The 21012-nt window shown below is 36.5% G+C and overlaps 1 protein-coding gene across 3 annotated transcripts; it reads left to right on the forward strand.

Moving 5' to 3' along the window:
• Window positions 1-1345: 1345 nt before the first annotated feature.
• Window positions 1346-20656, forward strand: LOC107766432 (transcription factor IIIB 60 kDa subunit). Of its 3 annotated transcripts, none has more exons than XM_016585217.2 (20): window positions 1346-1511; window positions 2377-2447; window positions 2599-2680; window positions 4460-4535; window positions 5350-5435; window positions 5510-5586; window positions 6718-6774; window positions 8340-8452; window positions 11550-11629; window positions 12088-12174; window positions 12721-12801; window positions 13742-13909; window positions 13989-14153; window positions 15090-15162; window positions 15262-15383; window positions 15822-15902; window positions 16206-16343; window positions 17512-17601; window positions 19176-19229; window positions 20175-20656. In XM_016585217.2, the coding sequence occupies exons 2-20, from the start codon at window positions 2389-2391 to the stop codon at window positions 20361-20363; spliced, it is 1878 nt and encodes a 625-aa protein (XP_016440703.1). In that variant the 5' UTR covers window positions 1346-1511; window positions 2377-2388; the 3' UTR covers window positions 20364-20656. The 3 variants fall into 3 exon arrangements, with proteins under 3 accessions (XP_016440703.1, XP_016440702.1, XP_075113518.1); XM_016585216.2 differs by having other exon boundaries at window positions 1356-1491; XM_075257417.1 differs by lacking the exon at window positions 19176-19229 and having other exon boundaries at window positions 1356-1491.
• Window positions 20657-21012: the final 356 nt, after the last annotated feature.

Here is a 21012-nt window from a genome sequence, read left to right on the forward strand (position 1 = left end):
TCTATGCTTTTCAAACAATTCTTTCAAATACTTTAATAATTCTTCACAGCAATTTATTTCCGGACCTACTTTTTTAATTTATTATAAGTAATGGTCAACCAACTTATGAATTTGTACGTGAATCAATTGGTTCCATGGCTTTATTTTTACCTTCACTTTGCCTCATGAGAGGGGGTTAACGGATTGCGATATTAACCCTAATTGAGAGAGAAAGGAAGAAGAGTGAGAACGAGACATACTAGTTAGGCAAAAATGATAGTCTATATAAGATTTGAGAACTAGACCTATTGATATGAGGCCACATGTGAAAACGTGGTTAGCATTGTGCAAAAATGAGACCGCGTATGCTCAATTGATATGTTTATTCGTAATAGGAGGCTAAGTTAGCGTTTAGACACAGATTTGGTTTAAACTTTAAAAAATAAATTGAAGTTGTGTTAGAAAAATAATTTTTGAAAGTTGAAGTTGGGTTTGGACATGCATTTTATTTAAAAAAATGTTGAAACTCTCTAAGTTGAAGAAAAAATTTCATCCATTTTTTTTCCCTGATCATATTCCATAAACAAATAATGTTTTCAAATTTTTTTGAAAAAAAAATAACCAAAATCTATGGCAAATTGCTAGTCACTATTTTATAAACGTTACTTGAAAAAAATTGTAATACTTTATAACTGGATGATACTTTTTCTGCCCAAAACAAAGTTAATTATAATCGAATTTACGTTTTTAATAGAAAAATGCTTGAAAAAAAAATTATTTACTTTAAGATATTGTAATCTAACATATCAAATAGGTAGAGAGACTAGCAAATATGAAAAATTATACCACTCACGGTGGAGAATATTCTATTAACATTTTCTTGAAATAGAAAAGTTATTTTTATTTAAGAAAAAAGTTAATAAAAGGTGAAAATTTGTACAATATGGTTAATTACAAAGAATCATTATTCCAACTTAGTGATTAGTTGAATTATATAAATTTCCTATCAATTGATAACTTAATTTTAATCGAACTTAACAATTTTTTAATTATGCACACCCAACACAAGTGTGTGCTAAATTAAATAAATAAATTGGCTAGATGGAGTTTCTTTTGTTTAGTATCAAAGCAAAGAAGTAAACTAGAACCACCAAAGTATTTGGTGCGAGACTGCTCTTCCTTAACTAGAGGTTTCGGGTTCGAGCTCTGGGTATGGAAATTTTTTGATAGGGAGCGCTTCCCCCGAATGGGACCCTACGCGACACGAATTCGGATATAGTCGGGCTCCAATATGGATACCGGACAACGGTCGAGAAATCCAAAAAAAAAAAAGAAAAAGAAAAGCAAACTAGAGAGTGAATTGAGCAAAGTCGACCCGCCTAAAGACCGTTATTTGTATAGTCCCCCTAAAAACGGAGGAATTGAGGAAGTGGTCATAAAATTGCTAAAACCCTACGCTTTCTCTCTCACACCCATAGCGAGGAAAAGTAACCATCTCAGAATTTTATTAAGGTACCTTTGAACTGTTCTAGGTACCTGTACAAACGTAACCCTCTTTTTTGTTTGTTTTGGGATGGATACCTCGTTGTATTCTTATGGAATTTGTAGTGGATGAACTAATAATTACATCTCCTTGATATCTTGTCACTAATCATTTACTCCTTTTTTTAAAATCTCAGTTTTTTTTTTTTTCATTTCTTGCCCAGGAAATTTTTCTTTTTCTCCCACAGTTCACAATAAAATACAGAAGTTCCATTGAGTGGTTATCTTGGTCTGGACTCTGAATTTATTAAAAGATATGAACTGCTGTTAATAATTGTAAAATTTGGATCTTTAGGTACCTCATTGGATGATTATGGAATTTGCAGTGAAATGAATTAATAATAGTTAGCTGCCCTGACGTTTTGGCATTTGATCTCGCTCTTTTAAGTCGACTGGATGTTGATAAAACAGCCATGTTTAATTCATTCCCTAATGAATGACACGGAGATTTGTCAATCTACAGTTTTGACTCTGATTCAAGTGTAACAAACATACTCACGAGTTAGGAAGGTTTAAATCAGATGAGTTAGGATTGTCAACTCCCAGCATGTAGCTGATTATTACAAATAAAGAATTCCTATCCACCTCATAACAGAGCTAACAAGCTCTCACTTCTGTACTTCTGCTATTATGCATCTACTTGATGCCATTTATAATACCACTTACTTCATCAAAAAGAATTCCTATCCATTCGCGTCCAGTGAATAAATTCACAATTTCTTGTTTTTAATAAAAACTAATCATTCTGCGTGGAATTCCTTTGCTAAATATGTATGAAGCTGATCATTATAGTTAGAATTCTATGGCGACTTTCAACAAATTTCACAAGGTGATGTATTCTGTGAGTTGATTCAGGTTACTTCGAGCATGGTGTGGTGTGGTTATTGTGCAGAGAACAGGCAATCCAACAATGTGGATGGTAAAATGTGAGTCTTGTCTCCTACGGTGTTGTTCTTTCTTCTTCTTTATAATACTGTCGTTCATTTCATTGTATATGTAAATAGTTCATTCATTCTAAGATGCTTCATTTGTATATATATGTTTTGTTCTAAGATACTTCATTCTGTTGCATTACAGATGTTGTTCCTTCTGTGGAAGAGTTCTTGATGAAGATAATTTTTCAAGTGAGCCCACTTTTGTTAAGAATGCTGCTGGACAGGTTAGTTCTTTGTTTCATATTCTTTCTCGATGCATATGGGGTTGATATATCTTAGACACAGTTCGTTTTTGTCCCCTTCAGATTCAATCCTATCTAGTTTGGGAGGTGTGCTTAATCTGGCTTTATGCCATTGTTATTAATTGTTAAAAAGGATTTCTCAAGGTGCAGCGGGAGCAGCACTAAGAAAGTCAAGAAAATTTCATTTTAAAAAATGAGGAACATGTGATTTCTGATAACCTATTTTTTTTTTTATAAATATGTCATTGCTTAAAACTTGCTGGGTTGTTATCGTCAGATGCCTAGCATATCTAAAGGTGTGACCTAGCGGTCAATAAGTGGGTCAAAACCATGGGAAACTAGGGTCCAAATTCCAACAGAGACAAAATACCCTAGATGATTTCTTCCCATCTGCCTAAGTCTTGGTGGGCAGAGTTACTCGGTACTTGTGCGGGTGGGAGGTAACATGTACCCAGCGAAATAGTCGAGGTGCGTTCAAGTTGGGCCATATACCATCATTATAAAAGCAAATACCTTGAAGATCAAATAATCTGAAAGTATTTTTGAGACTCTAGAAATTAGACAATACAAGAAACCTATTTTCCTCACTCCGGACAATAAAAATAAAGAAATCTAGTTTCTTCACTGCCTTTATTACATACATCTGGCAAGCTAAGTTTCTCCGACATGGCAGTTTAGGTGCCGCACCCGTGTCGACACGACTCTAGTATGGGTGTGGGTATGGGATCCATACCAGATTTGGTCAGACAATTTTGGGTACTTTGACTATCCAGACGGAAAAATTCGAGACGAAATACAACATGATTCCCGAAAACAGAACCAAAACTAGGGTAAATTTGAAGAAAATAGCATACCTTATCTAGGAAATCAATTCTTTACTTATCTACAACTTGAGAATAAGAGAAATCCACATTTTACAAGCTATACATAACTATTCCACAAAATTTCTCATAATTTAGAGATAATTTTATATTTTTGAATTATTTTTGGCCGGATCCCCGCACCCGTATCTAAGATCCATATCCCCGAATATTAGAATTTACATCATGAAGGATCCGATCTCTAGACCTGCACCCGGTCGGACACCCACACCGTGTCCGAGCAACTTAGCTGGCAAGTTTATATGTTTACTCAACTGTTTAAATATGCTTACTTCTGTTGTTGAAAAGTTGTACCTCATTACCTGGTTGGTGGAACTTGAAGAAAATACACATGATAGGAACATGTTTTGTATAGAGTTCTTTAATAACAGGATCATGATGTGAGAAGGGAGGGACAACCTTGTATAAAAGGCCAATCTCCTCCTCATGAGGTTGGGTTTGAGTTACCAAGAGAGCAAAGTGGAAAAGCCACTATTTGGTTTCTGGTAGGAAATTTTGTTATGGGGTTAAAATATCCGAAAAAAAGAATAAGAAAAACTCTGATGTTTAAAACGCTTCAGTGGAGAGAAAAATGGACTCCCATCCCAAACGTGTGTTTTGGGAGAAGGTGGAGAAGTTGGGAGAGGGAATAGAAGCTAGTTGTATAACACCACGATGCCTATATGTTTTAGTGTGAAGAATGACCTCCTTGCATGTAATATTGATGTAGTTCCTTACTTTCATCAACTATTCCATTTTTTCTAATTCAAATATACATATCCAATTGAGGAGATAAATAGTACTAAAATGAAAACAAGGAAAAGGAGCAGTTATATGTGGTGACTTGTAAACTACATTTTTCAATTTGTATTCCATCAAGTCTAACTTAAACCATTTGCAGAGCCAATTGTCAGGGAACTTTGTGAGGACTGTCAAAAGTGATTATTCAGCTTCACGTGAAAGAACACTTAACGAAGGTATTCATGTACCTCTAATTCTTGTTTCCTCACACTGACTTTATACTCAGTCTACCTATTTGTTTGATACTTTGATTTCTATTATTCTTTTTCCAGCTGAATGATTAACAGAAGTTATGTCTTTCTACACTACAGTTGCATTTGCTTTGCATCAAAGTTGGTCTACATAACTTATATCGTAAATGTTATATCCATGGTTTAGTTGGTCTTTTTGTCTAATGTGAGATTTTGAATTTTAGTTTCTTGAAAAACGGGTGATTGTGCTGTTCATTGCCAATATAGGCATTCTGGTGTAACAATTTTTGGAAGTCTTGCAGTAGAGAAACACTCTAATTTTGTCTCAAAATCAACTAACTGCACAGCTCAACAACGTTTCATCTATTTATCAGGTTAATGCTAAATAACCTTTCATCTACAAGATAAGTTCCAGGAAATGTACCTACCCAAACATTTATGTGGAGGATATATTAATATTCCGTGGTCAAAGGTCCTTGTTTCTGATCATCTTTAAGGTTCAAAGATGAGCCCCAAATGATAATTTTGAAAGAATATGTGAATAGTAAGTGTTTTGTTCTTGTTGATTGGTGGCAACACTGTCCTGATATACTGATATGTCAAGAAAGAGGTTTTGTTAATGGGACAAGTGCTACACAGCACTTAGAGTTGCTAATTTATGTAGCTATTCTAGGAATAAACTGACAAGATTTGTTGTATAGATTAATCTGGTTAGTATGATTAGCGTAACACTCTACTTAGAGGTGCATAAGTTATGTAGTTTTTGCTGATACATTTATTTGTTTCCCTCTTCCTGCAGCATATAGTGATATAGAGAGTATGGCTTATGCATTGGGAATTGATGGTGGTGATTCAATAGCTCGTCCAGCTTTGGCCTTCTATACGGTATGATTCATTATGCTTAGATTATACCTTTACTAGCATGATATATCATTCTATGGCTGAATCTGTAACTTCAGATAGCAGTTGAGAGGAATTTCACAAGGGGGCGTAGGAAAGAGCAAGTTGAGGCTGCGTGTCTTTACATTGCATGCAGGTGAGAGATTGTGTTTTATGATATTCTTTTTCAACATATCTTTTGTTCCCTAAGGGAAAAAAGAAGTGGGAAAATTGAGTTTTTTTTGTTTGTTTTACAATAAGTATCATTAATTGTTTGAATATAATTTATAACAAATAAAAATGACTGAAAGTTAAGTAACCTAGCCATTCATTTTGACAGTGGTTCAGATCTGCACGTTGAAATACTCTTTTGTCTTTGGTGTTTAGCTTTCTTGAGCTATAGAATCAGATGTCGTTCTCTTTAGTTTTTGTGTTTTTGTTTGAAATTGAGGTTTTGGACACTAAAAAAGTGTGTCGGACTTGCTTAATCAGTGGATAAAAAGAAAGGTGGAAGACAAAAAGGAGACCAAGTTATCATTATGTCTCCCAATTTACCTGCTTTAAGCTTGCGTAGTTACACTTGTATAGTTGAAAAAATAACATCTGCATACTAGAGAAAGTGGAATTATTTTTGCTTTATGCTATTTGTTATATCTACTTTCCTTATCGTAGTATTACCGCTTTAATATCTAGTTGTTTGGGGCAGTAAAATACTGTTAAATTTGGTAAGGCACCTGTCTGAATTTATGAAAATTTGAAGGAACACAGTTGGCTAATATCAGTTCTGTGTTGTCTGCATACAATTATGTATTCTGTGTACTTAACCCAGAAAATTTATGCTCAAGTGTTGACCTGAATCCTGTGCTGATAGTACCTAATTGTTAATAGGGAAAATGACACTGTACCTCAAAATAATAGCCGAAAAATGTATATTTTGTTTTGTATATATATACATTTTGTATGTTATATGCAAATTTTATACACTTTTTCGGCTACCGAATGTATATAGTTTCTGGCGTGGGCTAAAAGTGTAAGAAGCCCTAATTAATACGGTAGCTAAGTAAAAGAACTGATACATTATAACGCTTGACCTGGTTAATAGTGCATGAAACTATCAACTATATTATGCAGCATGGAAGGATGCCAAAGCAACAAAGTTGTTTGTACGTAGATAGAAAGAGGAACAAAAGGACAGTATCATTTTGGTTCAATCTTTTATTGTAATTTTTCTTGGCCCATGCTACTTTACTAGTGACGAAGTGGGGTTTCTTTATGTTTATTCTTGCAGGGAGAACAAAAAGCCATTCCTACTCATTGACTTTTCTGAGTACTTGAGGATAAATGTGTACGTAAGCTTCGCTTTCTTTTGATATCACACTTTGGATCAATAATCTTGAGCAAGAACTTAATGGTTGCCCTTTTGGCTAGCAATTCTTATTATCGTGTTCAGTAATATGATATTCTATTTACCCCTTAGCTCCTTCTTGTCTATATTGTGAACTAGATCTCATGTGTGAGTCATGTGCAGTCAGAGTAAATTACACAAATCTTGCTTCATGTTGAGCTAGACATTAAAGTAGTCTTACTTTCTCAAAAAATAAAAAGAAACTAAAGCAGCCTCATGTGAAGTATATTCAGTCTTGGGTTTGAGAAAGATAAAGGAGCTTAATATCTTCTTTTTAGTGGGAAGAAAAATATAGGACAACAGTGGAATTGGCTTTTGAGGAAGTTACTGAGTTATATGTTTTACTACCGGTCTACTCTTGATTAATCTTCAGTTTGACTGAAGAGAATATCTTCTTTGGTTATATTAGGCTTTTGTATTTGAAGACAGCTTTTCTTCTGCTGCAGTTAGGGATGTCAATGGGGCAGTGCGGGTGCGGGGCGGGGCGGAGCGGGTCAACATAAAAACAAATTCAGTTTTTTGCGGGTGCGGGTTAGGATTTAAAATTTCAAATAAGTACAACTTTTCAGCTATCGATCACTAATATTCAACCAAGAAATATTTGTTTTCCAGTTTTGAACTTATAATTCTGTTCTCTTACGAATTGGATCGTTGTAGTCTCAAATTGATTTAGTTTTTTAAATTGATTCATAGTAGACGTCTATTCAGTTGATTGTAAATATCAATGCTTCTGCTAATTGCATCACTGGGAAGAAAACTTGTTTTATATTTTATTTACTGCTCTAAAGTTTCACTTTTAAGTTTTTACTATATAGTTAATTTGTTTTAAGCTAAGTTCATGTGTATGGTCTCATTACATTGTACAATCTGAATTATGTATTAGAATGACATACTAATAACATTTGGTAGGATTTATAGTTATTCCCTAGTTATGGCTATTCAAAATATAACTTCCTTGGTTTGCCACTGGATTCTGATGGAAACTTTACATTAGCAATGACATATATAAACATAATTGAAAAGACAAAAATAAAAATAAGACAAATTGGAAAGGAAAAAATAAAAGAAGAGGAAAATTTTACGGGGCGGGTAACACAGGCGTGGATGCAGGGCGGGTGGATGCGGGTGAAAATGCAATGCGGGTCGGGGCAGGTTGAATTTTGTGGGTTAAGGTAGAACCCGCCCCGCACCGCACTGCTTGCCATCTCTAGCTGCAGTACCTCTTCTCTCTACTTCAATAAGTTTCCTTTACCTATCAGAAAAAAATCTAGGTGACCCTTTGCACATTAATGACTTCACAAATTGTTAATCTTTATTGGCCAATTTTGGAGGTTTTCTAGTAAATACCTTCTTACAAATCTAGAACAGTATCCTAAACCTATTGTCTTTTGGTCATACATGAAGGGTTATACCTACGGTTGGACAGTTGGGAAAACATTTACCTAATAACTATCTTTATTATGGTAATTGAAGCCTGTTCAACCCGTTTTCTTATTAAAATGCAGGTATATTTTAGGTGCTGTGTTCTTACAGCTTTGCAAACTTCTAAGCCTTGAAAATCACCCAATTGTTCAAAAACCTGTGGATCCGAGCCTTTTCATTCATCGATTCACTGATCGTAAGTATTTATCAAGATTTGATTTGCTGATTAGCTTTAATCTTGCTTCTTTCTTGACCACCTTGTCCCAGGTACCAACCTTATGGTGGAGTTTATATATATTTTTTCAATTTCCCCTTTGGTTTCTTGATTACGTTTCGGATTGAAAAGTTCAAGGATCTTGATTTATAAGGATTTTATTCTGCAAGCATGATATTGTGCCCATCGTTCTGGGCCTCTTGCAAGTTAATTCAATATGGATGCTTATTGGATGGATCCTGGTTGCATCTTTTTCTTCCTCTCATCTTTGAGCCAACTTTGTAGCATCATTTATATATCAGAATCTCTTTCTATTAAATAGAAGAGCAAAAAGATTTTAGAGTAGCACTAATAGGTTCTTGATCGGTATAGCGAGGACCGCTGAACGGAAAACGCATCACTAGTTGATATGTGGGCAAGAAATGCACTTTAAAGCAGTTGAGGTTTATCGTTTGGCCTTGGAAAGCCTTGCTGATCTTTCCGCAAACCATCACAGAAGCATCCAGGATGATGTCCTCTAGCACTTTGGTGGGGAAACCAGATCTGTTCATGTCACCTTCTGCAAAACCTCTTCTCTGTTAGACGACTCATTTGTTGCTGGCTCCTGCTGTAGACTAGAGCTATTTGTGTTGTGGTCTGGGCAGAGTTAGCATCATTAATTCATATAAAAAAATTAGTGCGGCTTGTTGGTCAAACCCATACTAATAAAGATTATAACCATGAAGATATTCGGTTATAGGCTTCTTAGATGTGTGGGGTTTCATAATTGGTATGGCCTGTATGGAAAATTAATGGGTTTTATGTCAGAGTTGGTAAGAGTAAATCATGATGTTCTTAACTATTTGTTGTGAGATCAGTAGTGTCCTAGGAGAATATACATATTCACAAGATTGAGGCCAATACCCCTTAATAATTACTAATAGTTAAACAATTAGGAGTTGTTTAATTTAGAAATAAGTTATGAATAGATTGTAATGCAAAACTACTTTTATCGGGCGTTTGATTCTTTGTATTAAAAATGGGATAAACGGTAAAATTTAAAATATGAGATTATTTTTCAAACTTAATAAAATTGAAAGGGTGTTATGATGGGTTTGAGGAAATGATAAAGGGTAGTTTTCTTTTTCGGTGTTTAATCCATGTATTAATTATCCATGTAGTGTATTCCATGTTATATTAGGTACAACATGATACCCCAATTGGTGTATCCTAGGATTGGCTATGCAGGATTTAAAATATAAACCAAACACTGGATAACATATATCAAAATTTATACCAAGATTACTTCTCTAATACATCAAATGAAACGAGTCCTTGGATTATCTCACCAAGGTACACAAAAATAACAACATTATCTCCAAATGGAAGAGAATACAACAACACAACTCAGTAAAATCCCATTAGTGGGGTCTGGGGAGGGTAGAATGTACGCAAACCTTATCTCTACCCCGGAAGGGTAGAGAGGCTGTTACTGGGAGACCCTCGGCTCAACAGAAGAGACAATAATATCAGAAAAGAATAAAAGAATAGATCCGTAACAACAAAAGAAACCAGAAAAATAATAACGTCGTAAGAGACAGCAAGTAAGTGGAAGGGCAATAAACAAAAAAATAAATAAATAGATAGTGTGAGTACAACATAAACCGCTAGCATTCCTAGACAAAAACGCTCGACTACCCCCTAGCCTACACCCCTAATGCTTGACCTCCACACGTTCCTATCAAGAGCGTTGTCCTCGGAAATTTGAAGCCACGTCATGTCCTGCCTGATCATCTCGCCCCAATACTTCTTAGGCCGCCGTCTACCTCTTCTCGTACCTGCCAAATCCAACCGGTCACACCTCCTAACCGAGGCATCTAGGCTTCTCCTCCGCACGTGCCCGAACCATCTAACCCTCGCTTCCCGCATCTTGTCGTTCGTGGGAGCAACGCCCACCCTCTCCCAAATATTTTCATTCCTAATCTTATCCAGTCTAGTATGCCTGCCCATCCATCTCAACATCCTCATTTCGGCTGCTTTCATCTTCTGGATATGTGAATACTTGACTGGCCAACACTCAGCCCCATATAACATAGTCGGTCTAACCACCGCTCTGTAGAACTTACCTGTAAGTTTCGGTGGTACATTCTTGTCACATAGGACTCCAGACGCTAGCTAACCGCCATTTCATCTACCCCACCCCAATACGTGCGTGACATCCTCGTCGATCTCCCCATCTCCCTGGATATTCCCTAGGTACTTGAAACTCTCTCTTGGGGAATAAAAAAATAAAATTATGAGAAATAGAGAACTAATGCCTGAAAACCTATTTCAAGTGAAGACATGAAGTTTGACTATGTCCCTTAAGAAATGTTCGAATAAAGCTCATCCGCACGATGTTACCAATCATAGTATGTGATCTTCGGGCTCGAGTTTGAGTTACGGTGTTCTAATACTTCATATTTGAGATAGATAGGAGGACTTTTAAGGAATAAAGGAGTTAATTAAAGAATGAGAGTCGATTCTGCCAAATAGAAAATTTGCACATGATTAGCATAAAAGATGATGCACAATCTTGGGCGTTAGGCGTGCTTGCGGTGTAGAGTCGAGCACTTGTACCGGGAGCTCGAGAGACAAGCACCTCCCACGTGTGAGCGCAAGTCCTGGACGAGTACCAGATTGCTGTTTATAACTGATTGTGAGTTGGAAAGAACTCTGCAGCTGAATCCTTTGAGAATTTCTCAAAATCCTCGGTTTCCAGATATCAAAAATAAGGGCGAGCCAAACCTCATTTTATCTCTCTTTTTTTTTAATCTTTGATGTGGTATGTTGTTTTAATGCGTTAAGTACATGTTAGCTCAATTTTCCTCCACAGTAGTGGGTGGTTCCTGGTTTTATTGGTATGTGCAGAAGACCCGTTCCATCCTGAAATTTATTTGTTGTACCTGCTGGGCACCTGTGCAATTACACCGTACTTACTATGTTGCCTTTAGCTCTACTATTTCCTTTCCTTTCACTCTTTGTTTTTATTCTTTCAGCAATATAAGATTTCTGTTAGCTTGCCGCAGTTCACCAGTGAAGACTATCATCTATAATGTAGGTTTATTTGGGGGAAGGAAGCCAAATATTTCTAGAACTGCACTTCACATTGTGGCTAGCATGAAGCGAGATTGGATGCAGGTTGTATCATTTTTCTGTGGGTACAATTTATATGGTCGAAAGTTACTGGATTATTGTTGAGGAACTAGATTTAAGATTGTTCCACTTTAGTTGAGAGAATAAGATGTCTCATATGATCTTGGACAGTCTTCACCTCATAAAAGTTAAGCTTTTAGGGTTGAGTTAGATCCAATGTCCATTTTCTTGTCATGGTATCAGAGCCAGACACACTCTATTGGTTTACCTAGTGTTGGGCCTACGTTGTCCATGCTCCAGATAACTAGGTTTGGGTGTGCTGGGAGGGGTTTAGATTGTCCCGCATTAGTTGAGACTTGATAGAGTGGTGTTGTCTCTTATATGGTCCTAGGCAATTCTCACCTCACAACTAGCATTTGGGGTTGAGTTGGACCTAAGGTTCATTTTCTTATCAAAGATAAAAATCACCTACATTTTTGCTCTAATCTTTAAATGTTCTATAGACAGGGAGAAAGCCGAGTGGGGTATGTGGAGCTGCATTGTACATCTCTGCTCTTTCATATGGACTGAGTTGTACTAAATCGGAAATTGTAAGTGGTCTTTCTAGATTTTCTTAATTTTGATGGAAATTTCAGATTTACATATTAAAACAATTGGATTTCTTGCACTCAATGGTGTGGCCTAGTGGTCAATGAAGTGGATTGAGAACCATGAGGTCTCGGGTTCAAACTCCAGCGGAGGCAAAAACACTAGGTTCCATCTATCCAAGCCACGGTACCTGTGTTGGTGGGAGATAGCAGGTACACCTTGTAGTCGAGGTGCGCACAGGCTAGCTCGGACCCGATGGTTATAAAAAAAATCAGATTTCTTTATACACGGGCTCATGTTGTAATCTTCTTATTGCTTTGAGAAACTATCAAGTGTTGTAGCTAGTTTTCAAGGACTACTTGTTCTTGGTCACGAAGTTTGGACTTTTTCTTTTCATTGGACTTGACAACTATTCTCGTTCTACTTTCTCGACTTATTTCATGTTCAAGCCTATATAGCACTAACACCGGCACTAGTTGCCGACTCCCTAATTTATTCTACTAGGAATATTTCCTTTTTAACTTTTTCTTTGTTCTTTTGCTCAACAGATCAAAGTCGTGCGCATTTGTGAAGCAACATTGACAAAGCGTTTGATTGAATTCGAAAACACAGAATCTGGAAGCTTAACGGTATGTACAATCGAGGCTGGTAGGATGGACATTGCTAATACTTTAATATTCACAACTTGAAAAGCTTCATGTGCATGTATTTAGTCATGTGCGCAATTTTGGTGGGAGGCGGACCAGCTATTAAAGTAAAATCTTGAAAAGCAGTTTCGTATAGTGAGGTGCTTACTCCTGTAATGCTCAAATTTCGTTTTATCTTTCAGTTGGATATGTTGTGAATACTGAAAAACATAATTAGGAAAAACAGGCATCTCAAAGGAAGAGCAAGCATAATGGAGTTTGGGTTCTTATCTTAAGTTGGTATGATAAGGTGTATATCGTAATTTGTTACCAATGCTGAAACCAATATTGTAAATCTTGTGTTGTCATATACAATCACGTATGGAGAGAAGCGTGCTGACATTATTGGGTGAGAGATTGACAATTTTGCCTCTACTAATGAATATTTATGTTTCTTAATGCTCTTCATAAAAAAATCTTCCATTTACAAAGGAGAGCAAATAAAATCTAGTGTGCAGCTGTCATCAGATTTTGGTATGCCATGAAGCCAACCAATGCCTGCACTATGGAGAAGATTTTAATTTCATCTGCCTTTGGCTTCTTGCTTCTTTTCTCTTTTTCCTCTTCTTGTTCTACTAGTGGGGGTCTTAAAAGAACTCACCTATGGGCTGGGCACCTCAGGCTTCGAGGCATTTTGATGCTCACGTCATGGAGAAATCGTCACCAGTGATGTGCTACTTTTTATGATCCTGATGTGCTTGATGTTGTATTTTTATTTGCAGTTCAAACAAATTTGCCTGGGATCTAAAAAGTTTTAACTCCATCCTTTTTGCTTGACACATTATAGTTGGAGTTTGATGCAAGCTGCCTCTGTTGTGATGGCGTGTTAGCCAAAAATTTCCTTTCTGAGTTTCATAGTATTACTTGAATTACTTGCAACTAGATTGATGAGTTCAATACAAGAGCTGAGGAGCTTGAGAAAGAAGAGAGGCTGTCCGTGCAACTTTATTCGGCGTCGAAAGGATCTGGGATCACAGAAGTGCTATGTGAACACAAGAAAAGCGTTGAGCTGCCCTTTGCCCATGGTCTTTGTGAAAGTTGTTATACTGATGTAATTACTTGCTACCCTGACCTTTAAAACTTTAGTAGTACTGCCAAATCATATATAAAACTAATTACTGTGTTTGCAGTTTGTAAAACTTTCAGGTGGGCTTGATGGAGGTTCTGAACCTCCAGCCTTCCAACGCGCTGAGAGGGAAAGATTAATGGCAAAAGAAGCTGCTGAAGAAAACGCTGAGGATCCAAATATTCCCATGTCCAATCAGGTGGAGAACAATGGTGGCGAGTATCTGGAGGTACTCATTGGAGCTGTTACTTATCCAAAGCATTATTACCTTGTAGTTGGGAAGTAGAATCTTATGCTTTCAAGAAAGCTTTTGACTGCTGCAGAAGACACAGCTCAGGTTTTAAAAGAATTCCAGATGGAAGAATAAATTTGAAAGAAAAGAATAGACATCTATAAGAAAATAAGTGGTAGGGAGAAGAGGATCTCTTCTTAGACACTAGATTTTCTTGGGATCGACTTCTAAATTATGGGCGTGCTAAAAAGAGCTTAAAAGCACATCCTGCAGAAAGATAAAAATTGTGTGTTTCTTACAGCATCTCCTATTAGTTTTCTGATCCATCCTTTCCACCTCTTAAGGGACAATGAAGGTTCATTCCCTGTCACTCACATGTATGGTGATGATCTACTTTTTGTTAAACTAAATTTTATCTTCTTTATAATCATTGTTCATTTGAGTGATCTTTGACATAGTACTCAAGAATGAAATGAGTTTCAATTTAAAAAAAAGAAACAAGTAACCCGGAGCTAAGCTGCTGCACATGAATGAGTGAACTGTATGATTGTTGCATAAAAACCTGCAAGAGCTACTTTATAATTACTAACTAATGTGGACGTTTTTGCTTTGGCGAAAGATCCTTTCAATGGACTCATAATACTTTCCTTTGTTTCCGGATTTCTGAAGATACTAAGAATGTAGTAGACTTCTAAACATCTCATTACCCAAATATAGAATCCAAATTCTTAGTTTCAGATGATATTTTGAAGAAGTATCCACCATTTACTGCGATTTCTTTTTGAGCAGTCTTTCCTTAGGCAACACCATACTGTCACTAGTGCCAAATTCTTGAATTTAGTTGGTATTTACTGGAAATATGCCGGCCTTTTCTTGCTTTCTGAATAGTGCATTATTTATATTTTCTCTTTTTTTCTTTTGGTTGATGATAAGCCTGAAAAGGGAGGGAACACCTTGAGTGTGACTGGAAGTAAATATTTGCAGATATCAGGGTCTGAGATGATAGGTAAATGTTTATTTTCTTCAAGAGCTAAAATTTTGGAGAGACTTAGTCCTGAGTCCTGGATCAGGACTAGAGAATAAGTCACTTTTCTCTCAATTGCAGGGGCACAATCAGTGGCTAAAACTGATGATAATGCGACTCCTGATACATTACATGGCTTGGATGGTATGGGTCCTGATGATCATGACGAATCAGAGAACTTTTCCGATATCGATGATGCAGAGGTGTGCTACTCCACTGGTTACTGATCCCTAAGTGCTTTCATAAAAAAACAATGTCAGTCTAGATGCAAATGCTGTGATTTTGTCTTTATTTTGTTATTTCGTCGGATTTCATCCTGCCAGACCTCATCGCGTGATACTTAGCAAATCAGTAGGATACTACCTGACCCTGCTTTCATGCTTTGCTTAGAAAGCATCATTCTGTTATATGGAAACTAACATGTAATAGATACTGGAAAGTAAGTAATTGCACATTAAAGACTGTTTTATAGCAGTTTGTTAGTGAATATATGAGAACTATTCTGCTTCAATGGAATGCGCTGCAAATTTTTCTATGAATTGCAGTTTACTTGGCATGGAATTAGTTGTACATTTATGGGCATGTATTTCCTGGTTCACTAACTTGTCATGGCTATTACGTTATACCTGCATTGCTGTCAGGTTGATGGTTATCTTCACAATGAGGAGGAGAGGCGTTTTAAGGAGATCATTTGGGTAAAGATGAACCGAGAATATCTTGAGGTGAATTAGTTTATCTTCTGTATGATTCACCATGTAAAATCGGTATGTAAATCGCAAGGTCTTATACTGGTCTTAGGATTTATAAATACATTAAGAATATCTTGAGGTGGATTTTTGGTGATTCGTTGGTCTGTTCTACTGAATTGATTGCGGCTAAATGATAAGTCCTTTGGTTTACTTTTGCTCCCTTTTGGTCCATCTTTACAGTGATCTTCTTATCACATAACAAAGTAATCTGCACTCACTTCCTTATCTGCCTCTCCCTTTCTTCTTATGAGTGAGCTTGCCAATCAATATTTATAGGAACAAGCGGTTAAGCAAGCGGCTGAATTAGCAGCAAAGAACGATAAGGAGTTCAATTTAGCTAACTGTTCGGAGGATGTGCAAGCTGCACAGGAGCTTGCGGCTGCTGCTGCTGCTGCTGTTGCAAAATCAAGAAAGGTAGTACTCTGAACTTATCTCGAGTTTGGTACCTGTTGAAAATTGATTCTCAGAGTTTTTTTTTTTTTTTTAATTTTATTCCCTCCCTCCAAGAGCTCCCCACCTTGCTCTTGGGGTGACTCGAACTCACAACCTATTGGTTGGAAGTGAAGGGTGCTCACCACTTGAGCAACCCACTCTCAGAGTTCCAAGTTGAGGAACTAAGAAACTATAGAGAAGGGAAACTTTGCTGATGTCGACAGTAATTAAGAATTTGATTAACATATGCAAACTCAGAAAATATTTGAAACACATCTTGCATTTTCTGCTATGTTTCTAAGAACTCAAGGCTTGGGTACATTGATCTAAAGTTAGACAAAAGCATTCAGCTTCCTGGGACGGTCGGACTTTTGAGATTTTTTCCAATATTCTTGCATGAGAATAGATATTTCTAGTTTCTTAGTAAGTTCGTGAATGTTAATTGCCAATTTTGTGTGTTTTGATCTTTTGTTAGTGATGCACATTTCTGTAATATAAAAGGAATGGCAAGAATGATCTGTGGTTGTGATATTTCTCGTCTTTTAAATAAAAAAGATATTTCATTTTTTAAATAAATAAAATCATTTATTGCACTAAGATGGTACTAAAAATTTACATTTCCATCTGCAGGGTTGGCCTTCACAAATGTCTAGCCAAGTGTCTCTAACATCCTATTTACACCTAAAGCATAAAAAAAATATCAAAGGAACTCCTAGTCCTCCATAATAACTTTCCAATTCCTTCAAATAGTCATCTGTTCCTCTCTAAAAATCATCCAAAATATACACAGTGGGGCGATCTTCCACACGCCTGTACCTCTCTTCCCAATACCGCTGCTCTTCCAACTCGTTAGGTCTTCTCTTATTAGATCTTATCAAATACCAATTCTACAATTGAAGTACGAGTAAATAAAACTACACAAGCCGGTCAAAGTAGGTGGGATCTGTGTCTTCCCCCATCCACTCCGCTTAAACTTACAACACCAACTGATTACTACATGTTCTCTTTTAACTTGCCACAAGAACAGCACATGCATGTGACCTATCAAAATAATTAAGAATAGCACGGCATGTGACATTTCTATACATGATACTTGCTCTAGAAGCCTCCTGGAATTAGCTTACACTTTGCTTAATGCTATCATCTGCAGGAAAAACAACAGAAAAGGGCTGCAGAACTGAAAAATTCTGGTCCCGCTCAAACTGCTGCAGAAGCAACGAAGCAAATGTTAACTAGAAAGGTGCGTATGATAGAGGCAAAGGAAGTTACAATATTTGGCATTCTGTTTGCAGAAATCTCTGCATTCTGTCAGTTTCTTACCTTTTCCTCGAGTGTTCTCCAAAAACTATAGTATCTTCGTTGTTATCTGAAACCATGCAAGTTTTTCACTCACTGTTGCTCTATGTTTAGCCTCTACAATATGGTTATATTCACCAGGACAAGTGAGAAAGAGGAGTTTTAGTGTTTAAGGAACATACCTTTTGTTCGTTTGAGTCAAAAAAATTCCAAATGTTTCTTGGTATCTTTTATTAATTTGTATGGATATGCAGTTTCAGATTGTAGTTTTTTACCTTAACTGTAATTTCTCGGTTTAAATATAAGGAAAATCACACACCATACTAGAGACATGCAATGCTAACGAGAAGCACTCTTAAACGCTTAGTGTTGGAATGAAATGAGCCTGCATAGAGCGGAACGATTACAGACGGTTCGTATAGCCGACCTCGACTAGTTTGGGATCATGTTATAGTTGACTGATTGATTCTTATCTTCCTCTACTCATTTTCTTGCTTGTTCATTTCTTCTAGGCAATGCTTTGTCTCCTCCAACTGTAATGAAGAAAGTATATTTAAATTCCGGGACTTCTTTTCGTCGTCTCTTTCCATTGATTCTGAAATAGGAGGAAAGAATTATAGGATGTACAAGCACGGTAGCATAGACAATGAGAAATATATGATGCTGTGAGTCACAGGATTCTGCTTTCAGGTGATACGGTTACTGCAGCTTATATTTGGTTAGGGAAGTTGGAAACTTTTTCTTCAAATTACCATTAACTTTCAAGATAAGATAGAAAATGCATCGAAAAGATGGGTGAAAAGAAAGGTACTTATATAAGAATTAGCAATTCTAGACATACTAGGGATTTTCTTCCACATTGGTTCAATGCTTATGCATGGCTTGATGTTTTCTTCAAATGAACATTAACTTTCAAGATAAGATAAAAAATGTATCGGAAAAAATGGGTCAAAAGAAAGGTACTTCCAGAAGAAACAGCGATTCTAGACATACTAGGGATTTTGTTCACATTGGTTGTAGGCTTGCATAGCTTGAGAGTTGTAGTTGTTGGGAATACAGGGTCAAGCACTTTGGGGATGCTTGCAAGTGAGTATCTTTTGGTATTTCTTGAGTTTGTAGTTTGCTGTAATCACTCCATTTGCTATTACAAATTTAGACATCTTAATAAGGTATAAGTTTCCTGGACTTCAGCTTTGCTGATATCACAGATTTGCAGCATGTTCCAGTTTTCCTTGTTGTTGAGTGTTTGTTTTGCTCAATTTCAACACTTCTGTCACGTTTGGCCTAAATTTGGAAGATTTTTTTGGGATTGCAAATGAGCTTGCAAGTCCACGTATATGTAATTACGTGAAGCTCACAGAAAAGATCTAGTTTCTTCCCACTGGTCTCAACATTTATTTTCCTCTTTGTTATATGTTTGTATTGCATGGTATATCTTCCTTTTTGTATGAGGCAATATTCATCAGATTTATCGGTTGTTTTGTTTGCATCTTACGTTGCTTTATGTCACGTATGCAGAGGCTGAGCTCTAAGATCAACTATGATGTGCTAGAGAAGCTTTTTGATGAGTCTGTATGTGCTTCTCCCTATCCAAAATTTCTTGAGAATTCCATTATACCTTCTGTTACTTTTAATTTTTACTCGGATGTCAATTCCTTTGGCAGACTACTGTTTTCTTCATTCAGAATCTTCAGTTTTGACCTTAATTAAAAAATATAAACAGAATCTTTGGTGTTTGGGTTGGATGGAGATAGCTGGTGTTTGAGACACAATTATGCATAATATTGGATATTTAAGAAACAGTAACGAAAAATAAATTGTGCTGCATCAAAAAATTGTAGAAATCTCACCCCAAGGCTTTGTTTTGGTGATAAGAGCGCAGCTTGTGGTGTGTGGGTTAGACGCACATCACGGGTTCAAATCCTACCGCAGGCAGAAGCTCGGTATTTAAGTGGAGAAGGTTAAAGGAGTAGGCCCACTATCGAACCTTGTGCCAGTAGCCTTTTGTAGATTTCTCGGTAATCAAGTTCTTTTTTTTATTTATTTTTTTGGGTAGAATTCTCCATCTTTTTTGTTTCTGCTGCTGCTCATTTCATGACTACTGGGAGTTGCATGTGAGAAACTCTGTTGTTACACTCACAATTTTTGTATCCCGAGATATAGTTTGTTCTGTTCTTCTTACGAAAGCTGAGTTGTAGTTTCTTGAAAATGAGAAAGGTATCATTTATCTGTGGATCCGATCTTGGTTCACCCTCTGGATTTTCTTATTATTATTTAAAAAAAGATGTGTAACCAACATATATGTCTATCGGCTTAAAAGCTGGAAGAGAAATAATATACTTTAAAATCACTCCAATTCCTGGTAGGAAGCAGAACTAGATGAGAAGTCCTGAAGCACTCTGAACTATTGTGGTTGCAGGATGTGCGTGTGTTCATATAAAGGGCAAATTACACAAATGGTTTGTTGCTGTTGTCTCCATAAATATGTTTCAACTCATGCTCATATTATTTATGCAGGCAAAACTTGAGAACCCAAAGAAAAGTCGAAATGTGGATGATTCAATGGATGATAACATGGTAAAGAGCAGCAAAATTGATCCGGAAGTAGATGAGACTTACGAAGAAGCATTTGGCGAGGATGTGCAATATGATGAGGATTTTGGAGGATATGACTATGATCAACACTACGATGATGATGAATATTGAATTAATCTGCATTCCATATGGCTGGTTTCCCTATAGAAATGGAGGATATAAGCTATCAGATACCACATTTTCCTTCACTTGTATATTAGGAATTGTTAGTCCTGATAGCTAATTGCATTTCAAGCTATTTTGTTTTAGTTATCATGATTATTTTATTTCCTGGGAACAACTTCCCATCACTGGAATGTTAAAAGAGTGTGTCAGTTTTACTAGTAGATCTATGCTCGACTAGCGGAAATAGATCATTAAAGTTTTATATAATTTAAACAAGAAAGTTAGGACCCTCTTCGTTATTCCTGTGTCCACCATTGAAGATCGGAATGCCCGGTTATATTGTGAGTTTTTTAACACAAATCGTCCCTCAATTATGACGATAAGTCTAATATGGTCCTTCAAATATACACGAGCAAATTTAGTCTTTTCAGTTATATAAAAAATAGAACATTTTTGGTATTTGTTAACAGAAATCCTGTTAGTTAAGCTAATGGATTCTTCACGTCAAATACAGAACACTGCTAATACAGCAGTCTATGCCTCTCAATTCCCATCTGTTGTTTTTGCATATGTTGCAAGTACTTGCTGTAGACCAGTCAGAGGATTATAGGACCCATCAGAACAGGATTAATATCTGCAAACTGCTTTGTAAAAA

The sequence above is a fragment of the Nicotiana tabacum genome, chromosome 7, assembly GCF_000715075.1.
Source record: "Nicotiana tabacum cultivar K326 chromosome 7, ASM71507v2, whole genome shotgun sequence".
Lineage (NCBI taxonomy): Eukaryota > Viridiplantae > Streptophyta > Magnoliopsida > Solanales > Solanaceae > Nicotiana > Nicotiana tabacum.